Source organism: Rhinolophus ferrumequinum, chromosome 21 (assembly GCF_004115265.2).
Source record: "Rhinolophus ferrumequinum isolate MPI-CBG mRhiFer1 chromosome 21, mRhiFer1_v1.p, whole genome shotgun sequence".
In the NCBI taxonomy this organism is placed as follows: domain Eukaryota; kingdom Metazoa; phylum Chordata; class Mammalia; order Chiroptera; family Rhinolophidae; genus Rhinolophus; species Rhinolophus ferrumequinum.
In genome coordinates, this window is record NC_046304.1 from 19063062 (window position 1) to 19079989 (window position 16928).

Sequence of the window (16928 nt, forward strand, 5' to 3'; positions counted from 1 at the left end):
TCCCTGCAGCATCTGAGTCAAGTCTAGTAAGCATTTGGATGAACCTGTCTCGAGATGCAGATTTGTGCGGCATTAGGGTTTGACAGGAGTTGAAGTTCTGAGAGCAGAGGGCCTCTAACAGGAGCTCCAACCTCAGGGTTCCTCCAAGGAGGGGGCTGTGATACAGGTGGATAACAGGAGTGTGATGTCAGAAACACAAGGACAGAAGGAGAGTCAGCTGTGTCAGAGCGACACTGTGTCAGTACTCCCGGGTGGCCGTTAGGGCAGTTGTGACTGGTGGAGGCAGGTGCCAGATGTCAGCAGGGCCAGGAATAAGGAAGGCGGGAGATGGAGGCAGGGAGTGTAGATATCTGGTTGTGAAGGGGAGGGAGAAATGGGGCAGTGGCTGGAGGGAGATGTGCTCAAGAGAGGGCTTATTTTTCAGATGAGAGAGACTACAGCACTGGCACTTGTTAGGTGCTGTTGAAAGTTTCTGGGTCGGGGGAGAAGTTGTGCATACAGGAGGAAGACAGCAGTCCCTCCGGGGCTGGAGAGAAGGGAAGGATTAGGGTTAGGTCAGAGGAGCTCTGTGCTCCGTAGCATGGGCCCCATGGGACCAGGACAGAGAAATTGTTGGCAGCCTGGAGGGCCCAGCTGAGGTGGGTGGCCACTGATCTGGAGGCCCCAATCTCCTAAGCCATGTGCTTTACTCCAGGGCTCAGAAAAAGGCTGTTGGACTCCTCCAGTGTGGGGTTCAGACAGACAATGGTGGTTTTGAGGAGCTGAGCGAGAGTGGAGAGATGGAGCATGCTCGTCAAGCTGGATGGGTAGTGAGTGATGTGAGGTCAGAAAGAGAGTAGAAGGGTGAAAGGATTGAGGCTGAGGAAGAGCGCTAGAAACTGGATGCACGGGCCAGAAGGTTGGGAGAGTATGATATGGGGGTGCAATGTCTGAGTTCTTGGTGTCAGGAAGAGGTTCTGTCCATGGGAAGGTGTGACTGAGATGGAGTGGAGGGCAAGGTCTTTGGAGATGAGCTCAAGGCACAGAAAGGCCAGGGTGTGGGCTAGATGGACTGCAAAGGCCACTGAGGTAGGATGGTGGTGGCAGCTGGGTGGGGAGAAGCCTGTGAGCCCATTGCCAAAGTCTTCGGTACATGAGGGGAGTAACCAGGGGGAAAGTGTGCATGGGGTGAGGTATGGCTTCAACCTCAGAGACTGGAGGGGAAACGGGTGGATCCGGCCTTGGGGAGCAGGGAGGCTCCGTGGCCCCACCTCCTGACCCTGAGCTTGTGGAGTGTGAGAAAATGAACACCCTGCGCTGGACAGAGTTGTGGGAAGCCAAGACCTTGAGGGGTAGGGACAGCCACGTGTCAGTTACTGCAGGAGGTGAAGGCTGAGGGTGTGGAGGGGTTTGTTAGCTTCACAGTGAGGGCTTTGGGCTCTGGAGAGGAGAAGGGTGTTTCCTCGGGAGGATGATCAGAGCAGGGTAGAAGGAGAGCACAGCAGGAGAGGGAGGTGGAGGTCCCTTCTGGGGCTGTGAGCCAGGGATGAACGTCATGGGTGGCTGAACATTGTGCAAATACAAGTTCTGGCCCCCACAGGGCCTCTTGGGCGGGCTGGTGGACTCTTTACACAGCTGTACTCAGGAGGGGCCTGGCAACAGTATGCTCCCCCCTGCCCCCAAGAACGGCTTTCAGGACACGGCTGCACCTTTTAAGCTGTACCCCATGATTATAACTGCTTGCTGCAGGGAGGGGGTGGGGCCCCTAAGCTGAGATTTGCCCAGAGAATGTGGTAAATGTCCAGCTGTTAATGGGACTGTTCCTCCAAAAACATCTCACCGGGCCAAGTTTGTTATCTGTAGATAAAGATTTTCAAGGCCAAGCACTTGCACTGGAAGGCCCCTCTATCCAAAAAAAAAAAAAAAAATCTCTGCCCAGCTGCGGTTTGTGTTTGAAATTGTTTCAGTGGGGGAACCGCAGCTCTTAATTTCATGAGATCAGATAAGTGGTAGAAGGCAAAGGGCTCTGGGCTGAAGGACATGGCTAATCAGCAGATTCCTCACCCAAAGCAAGTGTTGGCTGAGTGAAAGAATGAGGGAGAAAGAGGCAACACTTAGCACTTTAAAAAAATGATTTGTATTGCGAGGAGACAAACACCATTAGCCTAACAATGGACCCCATGGTGGTAGAAATGGAACTCAAGCATTTTAACCCCCAGAGCAAAGTGCTCGGAGAAAGCCCGAGCTAGACCCTCAGTCTTCGTCTTTGGCAGCAACTGTACAAAGCTTGTCCCTCTCCTCTTTGATTTTATTTCACTTTTCTCTCTCCTTATAAGGCACCGACCCTTCTCACCCCACCCCTGTCCACCTCCCCTATCCCTTAAAATACTTTGAGACTCAGCTGAAGGCCACCTTCCCTAATGGCCCTGATTTGGTGGCATTGCTGCCCTCTCTGAACCTCTTCTCTGACACATTTATTCCTTTCACTCTGAGAAACAGTGATCTGAATACCTTCCCTGCTAGACTGTAGGTTCCTTGAGAGCAAAGACTGTGCCTTTGGCATCTTTATTTAACTAACGCAAAGCTGGGGTCATTGTTGAGTGAACTAAATACTATGAAAGTCAGACTCCTCTGCAACACAGAGATTGCCACGCAGTGAAATTGTGAAGGAACACTGGGTGTAAGAACAGCCAACCAAGGGCAACATGGAGATATATCAGATTTCAAGAGAGTCTGCTGCTAATGGAATGGAAAATGATAAGACCTGGAAAGCCACTGTGGTTCTAGAATCAGCAGATGGCTTCACACCTCAAAGCCAAAACATACCAGTGGTGCCCCAAAAAAATGTATACACATTTTAAAAGATGTTAACACTTTGGTCAACATTGCTCAAGCATAAGTTCGCTGTAATCAGAAGTGTCTGGACGCTGATGGTAACCACACTGAGCACCTCTTGTAATTGCAGAAGTCAAACGTGACTTGTATTCATCTTTTGTTATCGGTATATATTAATACAGTCTTTTCCTTTCTTAAAATGTGTATACATTTTTTTGGCATCCTCTGTATATTCATTAACTAAAGCTAATTCTCTCAGTGCTGGAGGTGTAGCAAGGGTCTGTGTGGGGGAGATTCAGAGTGATCTCTCAAGATCTGTGGGTTTCACTGAGCCAGAGGGCAGCTAGCCAGCTGTCTTGAGTGATTACCTCCTTCTCATGTCAAAGAACCTGTGAACTTGGATGGAGGGACAGAGAAGGTGGGGGTTAATTGTGAAAGATTTTCTAAAATTCAGATATTTTGTTGATCATACATCTTTTTGCATTAATTTTGATTTTTAAAATTACTGCCTTAAAATATGATTTATCCTGATTACTGAGTATTTTGGTGCTCACCTAAGTTTTGTGGCTGAGGTGTGTTATTTATCTCACCCTTGTCCCAGATCTAGTTGTCAGGTAGGAGTGGAGCTAAGTTTGGTCTGGGGAGGAGGGGTCCGGTGACTGGCTCTGGAAAGTTAAGAGCAAATAGGTTTGAGATCAGGGCAGAGACAGGGGGAGATCCTGAGGAAGGAAGTTTGTGTTGTAGGAAGATTCATTCACGTGCACGGTAGACTGGCCCGGGAAAGGCGGGAAGCAAGCCACTGGAATTTGTATACTAGATCATGTGTTTCTAGAAGTTGAGAAGCTAAAAAAGGGAAAAAAATGGAGGTATTTGGGTCAGACTTCTTTTCAAGATAGATGTATCTCAACATATATAACAATTTTTAAACATAATTTTAAAGGGAAAAGGCACCTTTACAATGGAGAGATCTGGCAGTCACAACCTTGATCAAATGACCAAGCTTAATATCACCAAAAATGGGATAAACATTTATGCCTCCTGATCTGATGGAATGGGAAGTACACCACATCCCCTCTATAACAGTCTACCAACCTGAATCTAATGATGTGGAAACAATCATCAGAAAAAATCCAAATCTTTGTAGGGCATTTTACATAACAATTGGCCTTGCATCTTCATAGATCCAAATGCCATGAAAGAAAAGGCAGAGTTTCCTATATTAAAGGATGCTAACAAAATACGATAACCAAAGGCAATACATGATCCTTGGCTAGACCCTGAACTGGAAAAAAAAAAAAAGCTATAAATGAAATTTTTGGGACAACTGGAGAAATTTGAGTATGTCCTGTATGTTAGATAATATACCAAATGTTAATTTTCTTAGGTATGCTAATGGAACTGTAGTTATGTAGGATAATGTCCTTGTTTTTAGGAGATACATTAGGGGTGAAGTTTCATAATATTTCATCAAAAATAAAAAGTACAGGGGACGGCCGCTTGGCTCATTTTGTTAGAGCATGGTGCTCTTAACAACAAGGTTGCTGGTTCGATCCCCACATGGGCCAGTATGAGCTGCGCTCTCCACAACAAGATTGAAACAACTACTTGACTTGGAGCTGATGGGGCCTGGAAAAACACACTTAAACAAATAAAAGTTTAAAAAAATTTTTTTAAATAAAAAAGTACATATATTTATATACATAAATATATATGTATATATCGGGGATATCAAAAAAATGTATACACATGATTTGTATTCATCTTTTGTTATTGGTATATATTGAGTATTACAATTTTAATACAGTTTTTTCCTTTCTTAAAATATGTATACATTTTTTTGGCACCCTCTGTATATACATATTTGTGTGTAGACTAATAAAAGAAATGTGGCAAATGTTTAAAACTGGTGAACCTATAGGTGAAGAGTATATGGGTTTTCATTGTACTATTTCTTTCTACTTTTCAACAGGTTTGACATCTTTCAAAATAGTTTTTGGCCAAGCCTAACTGCCCTTAAAAAACAAAAATAAAAAAAAAATTTCTTATTAAATGCCATCATCAATGTTTTTTTTTTTTGTTTGTTTGTTTTTAACAGACTGGAAACTTTTCATTTTTACCCTCAGGAAAAAACAGAAAAGCTTTATATAAAAATTTTAGATTACAATGTTTTCCAGAGGATGTTAAACTTTATTATAAAATCCTAAGGGGAATACATTAAAAAACTATTATAACTAATCGAGTTCAGCCAGATTGTGGGATAAATACCAATATACAAAAATCAACTGTATTTTTATATATGAGCAGTAAATAATCTGAACATGAAATTAAGAAAACAACTCCATCAAAAATAATTACTTGGGAATAAATTTAAGAAAGGAAGTACAAGACTTGTACACTGAAAATGACAAAACATTAAAAAAAAACGAAAGAAGAGCTAAATAAATGGAAACATTCCATGTTCATGGATCAGATTTAATATTGTTAAAATGGCAATATTCCCCCAATTCATTTACATTCAGTGCAATCCCTATCAAAATCTCAGCTGTCCTTTTTGCAGAAATTAACAAGCTGATTCTAAAATTCGTATGGAAATGCAAAGGACCCAAAAGAGCCAAAATAATCTCGAAAAAGAACAAAGTTGGAGGACTCACACTTCTTGATTTCAAAATTTACTGCAAAGCTACACTGGAGTAACTGGCATAAAGACAAAAATATTTCAGTGGAATATAAAAGAGAGTCCAGAAATAAATCCTTACATTTACTATTAACTGATTTTATGTCCTTAAAATGTTATTATTATTTAGAAAAGAGACTGAAAATAAATCGATTAGCTACTGATACATCTTTCCATTTTTTTTTCATTTTTCCATTTCTGGGACAGCACAGTTTTATATATATTTTTAAATTGTGGTAAAATTAACTAACAAGATCTCCCATTTTAAGTGTTGTGCCATTATCACCACTCTCCATCTCCAGAACTTTTTCATTATCTCAAACTGAAATTCTGTGCTCATTAAACTCCCCATTCCTTCCCACTGTCCCTCTCCCCCAGCCCTTGGTAACCCCTATTCTACTTTCTGTCAATATGAATCTGACCCTTCTAGGTACCTCATATAAGTAGAATCATACAGTATTTGTCCTTTGTATCTGCCTTATTTCACTTAGCATAATGTCTTCAAGGTTCATCCATGTATTATGCATCACCATTTCCTTCCTTTTTAAGCCTGAATAATAATCCATAGTTATGTATACACCATATTTTGTTTATTCATTCATCCATCCATGGACATTTCGGTTGTTTCCATCTTTGGGCTGTTGTGAATAATGCTGCTATGAACACTGGTGCACAAATATCTGTTGGAGTTGCTGCTTTCAGTTAATCTGTGTATATACCCAGAAATGGAATTGTTGGATCAAAGGGTAATTCTAACTTTTTTTTTTTTTGAGGAAATGCCACACTTTTCCATAGTGGCTGCACCATTTTACATTCCTGTTAACAATGCACAAATGTTCCAATTTCTCACATTCTCACCAACACTTGTACAATATTTTTTTTGCTAATTTTTAAATTTTTTGCTTTAAATATATTTTTGCTAGAACTTTATAGCTACAGATTCCAACTAATTGTAATTATGGAAAAATGACTACCATATCAACTAATTGAAAAGTCCTCATTGGCAAACCAAGGAGTCGAAACTGATTTACCTTCTGTTAGGAAGTCTGGCTTCATTTTATATGTATTTCCACAAAAAACATCTCACTTTTGAATTTTAAGACAGAGAGCTGTGTCATGAATTTGTTGTCTGAAATAACAGATTGAACGTCTTGATATTTCTTCCTAATGCTCTCTTTACTTTCCAGGAATTCTCTCTCAGGATTGATGTACTGACAGTACTGAGACGAAAGAGGTGAGATCTTCATAAACAAAACCTTTCACCTGGCAACCCAAGAAATTTTTACACACAAGGACATTGTGCCATTGTAATATTTAGGATGTGTAAGAAGTATGTCTTTCTTTTGTAAAGTGGGAGAATGGCGGTGGTGGGAAACATTGACGTTGACTCTTAAAAATGTATGTGCCTATGCATTTCCTGAAGTCTTTCTTTGTATGTGCATCCCTGTTTAAAGAACGCCTTGTCTAATTTATTTTGTCCCCCTTCCAACTAGACACTATTGCTTTATGCAGTCTGTTGGCTTAGTTTTCCTCACGTGTCCACTTTCTTTGTTCACTATTCTTGCATTGGAGATCTGCTTTTAGTTATTCTTTTCCTTCCTCTTGAAGTACATCGTTTAGAATTGCCTTTGGTGAAAATCTGTTGATAGTAAACTAAATTTGTTTTCTGAAAATATCTTCTTTGTGTATTTGCACTAAATGATATTTTATAATTCGAGGTTAACAGTTATTTCCTCTCAAGACTTTTTCTGTTGTCTTCTAGTTTCATTTGTTGCTGTTGAGAAGTCAAGTGTCAGTGTTATTCTTTTTAGGCAATCAGTTTTTTGTTGCATTTGAGACCTTCTGTCACTCTGCGGTTTCACTGTAACATGTTGTCTATCTTGCTTATGATGTTGTTTCCTAAATCCAATGATTCCTAACTACGATGAAATCCAGGAAAATTGCAGCTTTTATTTAATATTGTCTCTTCTTTATTTTTGAAACTCCAATTTTATATAGATTTGAACTTTTTACTCAATTCCTCGTCTCAATCTTTTATTGTTTTCTGTACATTTGTATATTTCTGCTGTTTACTAGGTAATGTATACTTGGTAATTTTCACAAGTTATAGTTGTTTTCTTTGGCTGTGTTCAATCTGTTTAATATATCCACTCTATTTTTAATTTCAATGATTTTTTTTTCCACTTGTGTAGGTTGTCTTTAAAATTTGCCTGGTCATATTTCAATGACTTATTCTTGCTTGGCTTTTTCTTTTTCATGAGTTTCATTTTTCTTTTTTTTTTTTTAATGAGGAAGGCCTCTTATTTATTTTTTAAGGAGGGCACAGCTCACAGTGGCCCATGTAGGGATCGACCTGGCAACCTTGGTGTTTGTTAGCACCATGCTCTAATCGACTGAGCTAACCGGCCACCCCTTTGCTTGGCTTTTTGATACCTTTATGTCTCTAACTATTTTTAAACATAATTATTTTGTATTCTGCATCCAATACTTTCAATATCTGAAGTACTTGGTTTGCAATCATGTTTTGTATAGTGGCTTATATCCTTGTGTTTTGTAATTTTGGACGGTGAGCTCCTATTTGGGTGGGCTTTATCTACTGGAGTCCTCTGAGGCCCCAGGTAAGGATGCATTCCCCAAGAGAATCTGTGTTTGCTTTTGGTAGGCACCTCAGAGCACTACCAACTGAAAGCCACTTTAATATCTCGTTTTTTTCCCCAGGCCTTAATGGTAGCATAAATCTGAAATTTAATGACATGTAAGGGCAAACCTGTGGTTGAAAATTCTTGTGGAACTTTTTCCCACCTAGAGGTAAGGCTTTAATAAATTCCTTTGTGGCAGATAGGACTTTTTTTCCCTCCACAGTCCTTTCGCTGAAGGTATAGCCCTTTGAATGTCTCAGCTACTATATTTCCCCAAAAATAAGACCTAGCCAGACAATCAGCTCTCATGCATCTTTTGGAGCAAAAATTAATATAAGATCCAGTCTTATTTAATATAATATTAATACTGGGTCTTATATTAATTTTTGCTCCAAAACACACGAGAGCTGATTGTCTGGCTAGGTCTTATTTTCGGGGAAACATGGTATATGTGGGAGTCTAAGTTTTAATTTTTTATCTTGCCAAGGCCATGTCTCCTGTCTCCCACTTAGTTGTTACTAGCCAAGGTTCTAACTTGTTTGAGCCTCAGTTTCTTCCTTTGGAAGCTGGAACTAATAATATCCACAACATAGTGTTTTTAAAAGTTAATATTTTAAAGTACTTAGAGCAGGGCCTGGCATATAGTAATTAGTCAATGAACATTAGCTATTAGTGTTAGCTGTTACTTTCACCATTTGGCAAACAGCCTTAGGGAAGCAGCTCCAGTATTGTTTTGTGTCCTTAAAAAAATTCCCCTTTTCTGTAAGTCAGCTATTTATTTAATGTTTGTTATACTTCATCAAGAATTCCTAGGTGTTTGTTTTTTAAGAATATCTAATCACCTGTATGGCTGGAAATAAAAGTTGATATTTTTGCTGTACTCAAAAAAACATGATGAACACAGCTGGTTAAACTCAGCTTAACCTGATTCTTGATAGATGAAAGCATGGATGTTAATGACTTGGTCCTACTGTTGGTCTTTATGTGCCACATGTGATTACTTTTTTTAAGGCCCTTTTTGATAAAATAAATGAACTATTGAGTGATAGGAATTTGGGAAAACAGTTTGGAGTGTAAAAACGTCCACAAATGAGTCGACAGGGCGACATCTGAATCTGACAAAAGGGAGGCAGTTTGGACCCCTACACACCTTGATTTTTGTCAGTGCAGTGAGTGGGATGGAAAAACGTTTTTAAAAAATGTGGTTTTAATACTTGTCATTTAAGAAAACTTGTAATAGAATAAAAAGTGATTTTTAAAATATGTATTATTACACATACGAGCAATGGCTTACCTGGCGAAAATTGGTTAGTTGGTTCTACTTTGAATTACTTGCCTTCATGGAGGAAAATTTCATGACAAAGGATAAAAACAAGGATAAGGGGTAATAAGTTGAAGTTAGTCACTATTCACTTTCATAATTAAAAATGGATGAAATTAAAAGTGTGTGTCTCCATGTGGAACAATCTTCCACATCAAGTGGAAAAGGCAAGATGCAGGACAGTGTACATGTTATGCTATCATTCCTATAAAAAGATATAAACTTGATTATGTAGAGTATCTCTGGAATGATCGACAGAAACTGGAAATGGTGGCTGGTGCCTCTAGGGAGAATGATTTCCTTTACACAGTGTTATTGTAGGTTGTACCATGTGAATGTATCACACACAGACACACACACAATATACAGTTTTTAAAAGGAACTCACAATATCGTCTTTATAAGATTTTTCTTCTGAAGGATAAGCATCCTCAAAAACTGTAGGGCATCCTCAAACACTCTAAGGTAAAGCTGTTCGTTTTTAAAAACCACAGTATGACTGCTGCAATTAAGAACTGGATAAAGGTAGTTGGCTGTGAGGATGATGAGCTGTGAAAATTAGTGCTATCAAAATAAAAATTAAACTAAACCCATCTTTATTTACTTAGAGATCTTTGATGAGTATTTCCCTGAAGAGTAGAAGGCTGATCACTGATCAGAGACCTTTGAAGTCGGCTACCTAACATAAACACAGATCTCTTAGCAAGAAGGTCCACTTGTTAAAAATCCTACCAACAGCAACCTGAAAACATAATTTCCCACTTATTCCCAAATATTATATTACATATTATGTTATTATATATTATATTAGAGCTGGTCTTATAGTAAAACAAGACCGGGTCTTATATTAATTTTTGCTCCAAAAGACGTATTAGAGCTGATGGTCCAGCTAGGTCTTATTTTCAGGGAAACACAATAACTTATTAACTGGAAAGATTTTTATTTTTCCTTTCTGGTATGTCTTTAAAAACATTAAAAATATATTAAAGAATGGAATGCAAAATGTGCATGAATTCTGGGATTAAGATAGGAATGAGGACTCGGATTTCTCACTTCTGTAACGAGGTGGATGGGTGGATGGTGAAGCCCAGGACCAGGACCGAGGGGTAGGGAGCCGATGGAGCCCCATAACCCGAGTCACTCTCCTCCATCACAACTGCCAGAACAGAACTTGGTGCTGTGTTGTCATGAGTACCACCCCGGCACAGGTCCTGACCTATAGCCTGGGCCAGCTCACAACTAGGCTCGCCTAGCTCCCAAGCGTACTCCCAACTCCTCTCCCCACTTCCACAATTCTTCATGAAATGCTGAGGATGGCCCTAGCTAGTTAAGCCTTAACCACTTTGCTAATCTAGGAAGGGGAGAAAAAGGGCCAGGGGAGAAAAGTGAGAATGATTTGATAGTAATCAAGTTGGCAGGGGAAAGACATTGTATTTCATTTTTGACATATCTGAGGTGCCTGTAAGACACCCAAGTAGAAATTTCTAATAGGCACATAGTATAAAAATCTGGGTATATAGGTAAGAGATTTGGGGTCATCCTCTTATAGTCATAGAGGCCACGAGGGTAGGTGAGGTCACAAGAAGAGTGTCCCGCGGTGGATCTCCATCTTGGCTGCACGCTGGAGTCAAATGGAGAATTTCAAAACCAAAGCAAAGCAAACCTACAGCACAAAACTGACGCCTGACCTTGCCTCGGAAGATTCTGATTTAATTGATCTGGGGTGCAGCCTAGGCACTGGGATTCCTGAAAGTTCTCCAAGTGATTCTACCAAGTAGCCAAGTCAAGAACCCTTGGCTTTAGAGTAGGAAGAGAACCCAGGATTGATCCCTAGCCCAGGGAACACAAACGTGATGATTAAGCAGAAGAAGCTTGTAAGGGAGAGTTGTGGCCCCCCAAAAGAGAGAAAACCAGTGGTGTTACAGAAGCCAAGGAAAGACTGTTTAAGGAAGGAGAGGTGGAGAGTCAAATACTGCAGAGAAGACTCAAAAAGTGTCTGTTTACTAACGTGATGTCTAGACGTTATTAAAGCATAGTAGGAAACAGCCCCCCCAAAGTTACCTTAATTTCAAAATTCATGCAAATTTTGCATTCTATTCTTTTAACATGTTTATTTTAATATATTTTAAATGACCTATCATGGAGGAAAAACAAAAAGAAACTCCAAATTTATGAGCCATCACGAGAGATTATCTTCATCTTCTGGGTTCTTAAAATTAAATTGCAAACAAAGTGCACCTGATTACAGCCCGAACTTATTTGTTCATACTGATTCCACTGGCTGTAGAAATTCCACATTTTTTTAATTACTAACAAATATATGTATTTGTATTGAGATGAGTGAGAATAATCAATCCGCCTCTCTGCAATCTGCCTCTCTGCAATCTGTAATCCACACTCCACCACTTCACGACACGCCAGGACGCCACACCACCACACCACACCTTGCTAGCTCAGCTACGGCAGTTATATCAGTGGCTAATGGCTAACAGCCAGTAACAGCCGACGGCCAACTAGCCACAGCTGATGGCCATCTACTACCCGAGCCAGCACCTTTCTATGTGAGGCTGAGAGCCTGGAAACTACTCTCTAGGACTCTGTCCCCACGACATGGCAACAAGATTCTTTGCTTAAAAAATCCCTACATTAGACTCTAAGGTCTGGAAAGACTTTCAAATTGGATATATTTAAATCATAATGTCTTTGATATTGGTTAAGTTTTCAATGTGTTTTTGGCAAGCTAAAGTTTCTGGGGAAATTTTTTTTAAAAGCACATCTAATTTCCTCAAAGCTCTAAATGGAAATATAAATAGGAAATGTCTTAAAACTTTGCAAATTCAGCATACAAGCTTGAAGAGAAAACAAAGGAATTGAAATAAAACTGAGGACACATCTTTTTCAAATGTCACATTTAATGTTTTCACCACTGTACTTCAAATCTACATTGTACAAAGTGACCAGTAAGTGTGCCACGGTAGTTGACCAACCTCTGAGATTGTACCTTTCACACCAGTGTCTTCTTGGGCTCTTTTGATACTAAACACGTTTCTCATTCAAGTGAATTGAAATGCTTCAGTTGGGTGGATTCTCAGGAGCCTCGTAAAAAAAAAACAAAGATATTGCACCATCTTTGTTTAGTAATTCAATGTTTGTTTCTTTCACAGCAAATAATTACTTCATTGAAGTTAAAACTTCCCAACATAACTTATTAATAGTCTTCAAATTCAGCTCAGATCACTCAAGATGAAAATACTCTGCTAAATACAGATAACTTACAATAACTTTAACAGTTAATTGTCCATAACACACACCAAGGTTTTTTCCTAGACCAATTTTAAGACGATCCATTAGTATTCCTTGTACAGGTGAAAAACAATCTTCAATTTTCTTGTCATTTTATTTTTAATATAAAAGTTGGAAGGGACATTCAAGTTTCAAGTCTCCACATTGAACTTAAAAAAAAAAAATAGTCATCATCAGCATGTGGAGGTAAACAAGCCAAGTTGTATAACTCCAGGAGGTAGAGGCCTTCAATTTGTATTCATATATACATATGCACAGAAGAATTCAGTGTTCCAACAGAAAAAAAGAATTTGTCAAAAAGTAATAAGTTATTTACTACTGTGACATTTCAAGACTCCCACAGCTTTGCCTAAGGACACAAACACATGTGACATAATTCCCTATGTGCCGTTTGTTTTTTTTGTTTTTTTTTTGTGGCTTTAAAAGTTTTAAAAATTTGTTTTTGTCTTTTAGTTACTTATTTATGTTTTATTGTCCAGTGCAGGAAAAGTCTCACAAAATTTCACAGACCTCAAATGTGCAAGCTAGTTCTCTCTCTATACAGCAATGTTGGGATTCTTTTGAAATTAGCCCAGAAATGAATTATTTACACACATGAAAGATGCATGCTTGAGGGTTCTTTTATGTAAGAAAGAGCAGAAAAACTTCTAATAAAAATAGATTAAATATATATATATATATTTATACTGGGGAAGGAAAACAGAAGTTTAGTCTCTCCTAGTCACAAACTCATTCTCTCTACCCACAACATTGGATCTTAGACAGCACACGTTACCGTCACGGCTCTAATGAGAAGCTAATTATAGGGGTTGATCATTAGCTGGCATGCCCCCACCCACCTCCCCCCCAGGTGCAGCCACGAGCAGCTCACGTGGCTCCATGATTGGTCGCAGGCAAGGTTTCTAGATTCTTTCGCTTTAGAAAACCCCTAATTTTCAGGAATGGCTCAAATATCAAAACGTATGACTGTCCTCTGTAGGTGTGTATGTGTGAGCAAGCTCACTTCATTTTTAAAAAAGAAAAACAAAACAAAACAAAAACCCAAAACCCCAAACTCCCAAATTTGGTTCAATTCTGTTTTGTTCTGAGGTGAGCCATAACAGCTGCACTAAATTCATAAAACATGTGCAACTCTGGGTAAAATATTTTTCTTCTAAAAGCACAACCACTTTACAAGATTAAAAGTCTAGTAACATTTCTAAATATTATTCATATCATACAAGTAGTGGTTGTTAATTTAAAACTTCATTAGTAAAATTACAGTACAAGCATGATTAACCTCCAGAATTGCAAATCCCAGACTCCAGTGGAAAGCTACATTACATCTTCAGTAGTACATTATCTTCCACCATCACTCCCACACCAGAGGAGATGGGGGCATCTCAGATGGCTGAGCAACAGTGGAACTAGAAAAAAATGGAGAAACGGTGAAATCAGTTGTAACACCACAGAGGGCAAAGGGCAATTCACTGCTGCCTATTTTCCTCTCTTCCTTTAAAAAAAATTCTAAAGTTCATTTCCAGATTATTATTACTATATTATTATTGTTGCTGTTATTATTCTTTAACGTATCTAAAGTTGCATTTCTTCCAAATTGTTTAAGGGGGTCTGTATCTACTGTGAGGCTCTATGGTCCAGTGGCTTATACATGGCTTTGAAAACAACATGTCATTTACTTGTTGTGTAACATAAAGCAAATTCTTTCATCTTTTTTTCTTCTGGAAAGGGATAATGCTATCCCCCTCATTATTGTGATGAATAAATGAGATAATGTATGCAAAGTGCTTTCCACAAAGACTACTTCATAATATAAAGTAAATGGTAGCTATTATAAATAATAATGTCTATAATCAATCAGGAAATCAACCTTAAAAAATGCAGAATTAGCCACTTAGAAGTAGCCTCTCAAAATATAGTGACTTTAAGTGGAGACCTATTTTGAATGAGCCTCATAAGCATTCTTTATCAAGTATTAATTGAGTAGTAATGAGTAATCATTTAGCATTTGTTATCCACAGATCTGTTTTTTCAGTTATTTCACGTGTCTCTCTAATGTTGCCAACTAGATTATAAACATGAGGGTGTGTGCGTAACCACTTTGCTTCCCTGGGGTCCAGGATAATGAATAACTTGCACCTGGAAAGGTATTAAAACACCTGATTGACTGGGTCACTGATTCTAAGGGGAAAAGTATTAAAACAAAGTAATTTTAAACCACAAAGAAAGAAAGGTACAACTCAATTCCTTCTTTCTACTGAAAACATAGGTGGAAGAAATGAAAGTCACCCCGATTTAAAAATTCTACACAAAAAGTCTGCATTTTGGTTCAATAAATTCAATCAAAATCAATACCACATCAAGGCCAATTAAAATGGAAGTGAGGAGAAGGGATAGAGAAGCAGGGAGGAGGAGGAAAAAGGAGATCAAGGAAGGCAGGTGGCGAAGAAAGGAGACAGAGTGGCCTTTTAGGTAAAAGCCGCCCTTCTCTGTCCTGCTTGGTGTCACCAGAGCCAGACCTTGTTCATGTTTCAGCTTGGCCACCTAGCCTGATGTTAGCCATTGCTGACAGAAGGCGCTGCAAGGGGCCTCAAGGCCACAGCTGTAGGAGCAGCTGCCCTTTCTGATTCTGGTGTGTTTTTTCTGACGTGAAAGATCCAGCTTTGGTTGACCCAAACCTTCTGCCAAGTTTCTCTGCAACCCAGCAGGCCTCTTTGATGGACCAGTTCTGTCTCCACTTTTTGAAAGTTTCTTCACTACCCTGATGCTGTGTGTTCCTGTGATAGCCATGTCCTCTCCAAAGAGGCCCAGATCTTATTAGACTTGGGTGGAGCGGCCTCCTCTAAGTTCTTCATTTCTTCCCTTGTTCACGCTCCCTCAGTCTAGAGGAAGGTATGTGCTTTCTGCATTTGCTACTGAATCCTGGACCCTTCTGAATCCTCTTTCATATCCTGCCATATAGTAGTAATTAACCATATTTTCCTAGTTAATGCTTCTTATTATTACATTGTACAGGGTGTGGTTTCTTTCTCTTGTCTGGACTTTGACTGATCTGAAGAGTTAAGAGAATAAGAGATTGAGAAGGAAAAGGACAAAGAGAATGACGCTCGCTAGGTTCCAAAGTGGGTTTACAGCTCTTTAACCAGTAAGCCTATTATTGGCTATTTCTCCAAGTAGCACACACCAGCAGGCCACCTATAAAAACAATTTTCTTTCTTGCAGTTACTATTAAGGTAACGGGGAGGGTAGTGGGAGCCCAGGTGACCATGTCTAACTTCAGGAGAGAGGCTGCCACCCGGCTGCTTAGAAGGGCAGGACGACCCCCACGTATACAGTCAGGCAGCACAATGGGTCATATGGGGGAAAAAATGGCCAAACAACCACAGTGAACTAGCATCAGTGTAAACACTAATGGTTACATTTTAATATGCTTTTGACTAAAGCCAAAGCTCCTAACAGAAACTTTCTGTTGGACCTTTTTAAAATCTATGGAACCTAATCTAAATAAAAACAGAAATACGCTGAAGAACCAAATCACAATGGCACCCTTTTAATTCGAACCGGAATTCCATCTAGTTACCTAATAAAGCTCTTAAAAGCAGCAGACTGAGGGTTGATGCAGAGAGGCACTCTGTTTCCTTTCTGCTGTTCCAGAATGAACTGGTGAATAATTTCTGCGGAGAAAACAAACATCATAAAGGCATGCCAATTTGCAGGTCTGGGAGCAGTGGATTCTCAGCTAACTTTAGCCGGCATTTCCCACTGGTTTAGTTAAATCAAACACCCGTCCTCTATCAGGCAGAATCCAGCAGCAATATCCTGAAACCAAAATGACAGTTGCTGCTAAATACAGACAAACCTCCCCCCGCCGCCCCAAAGTGGCATTATAGGGGCTGGAAATCCCATCAGGAGGGGGAGGAAAATGGTCTGTAAATTTGAGAGTGACCCCACAGAGTTGGCATTAGGAATGAATTCTTCTAAATTGCTGGTAATTACCACCTTGTTGAAAATCACTAAGAAACCTCAGTTGGTGTTTAGGCACATAGTTTTGGCTGGTTACTTTGGGGACTACTCTCTCTTCTAAAATGCCCTAGAGCAGACACACAGATCATTCAGAATTTTGGGTGTCATTAACCCCCATCCCACCCCAATAGGAGATTGTGTCAGGAAATCTTACGAGT

General features: G+C 39.5%; 1 protein-coding gene across 1 annotated transcript in view; it reads right to left on the reverse strand.

Moving 5' to 3' along the window:
* Nucleotides 1–13153: 13153 nt before the first annotated feature.
* NLK (nemo like kinase) overlaps nt 13154–16928 on the reverse strand; it is a 144963-nt gene continuing 141188 nt past the window's right edge. Inside the window, exons 10-11 of the mRNA XM_033091110.1 lie at nt 16328–16421; nt 13154–14156 (exon numbers count right to left, since the gene is read on the reverse strand). Of these exons, the coding sequence (XP_032947001.1) occupies nt 14102–14156; nt 16328–16421 (149 nt within the window). The 3' untranslated portion in view covers nt 13154–14101. The remainder of the gene's footprint in view (nt 14157–16327; nt 16422–16928) is intronic.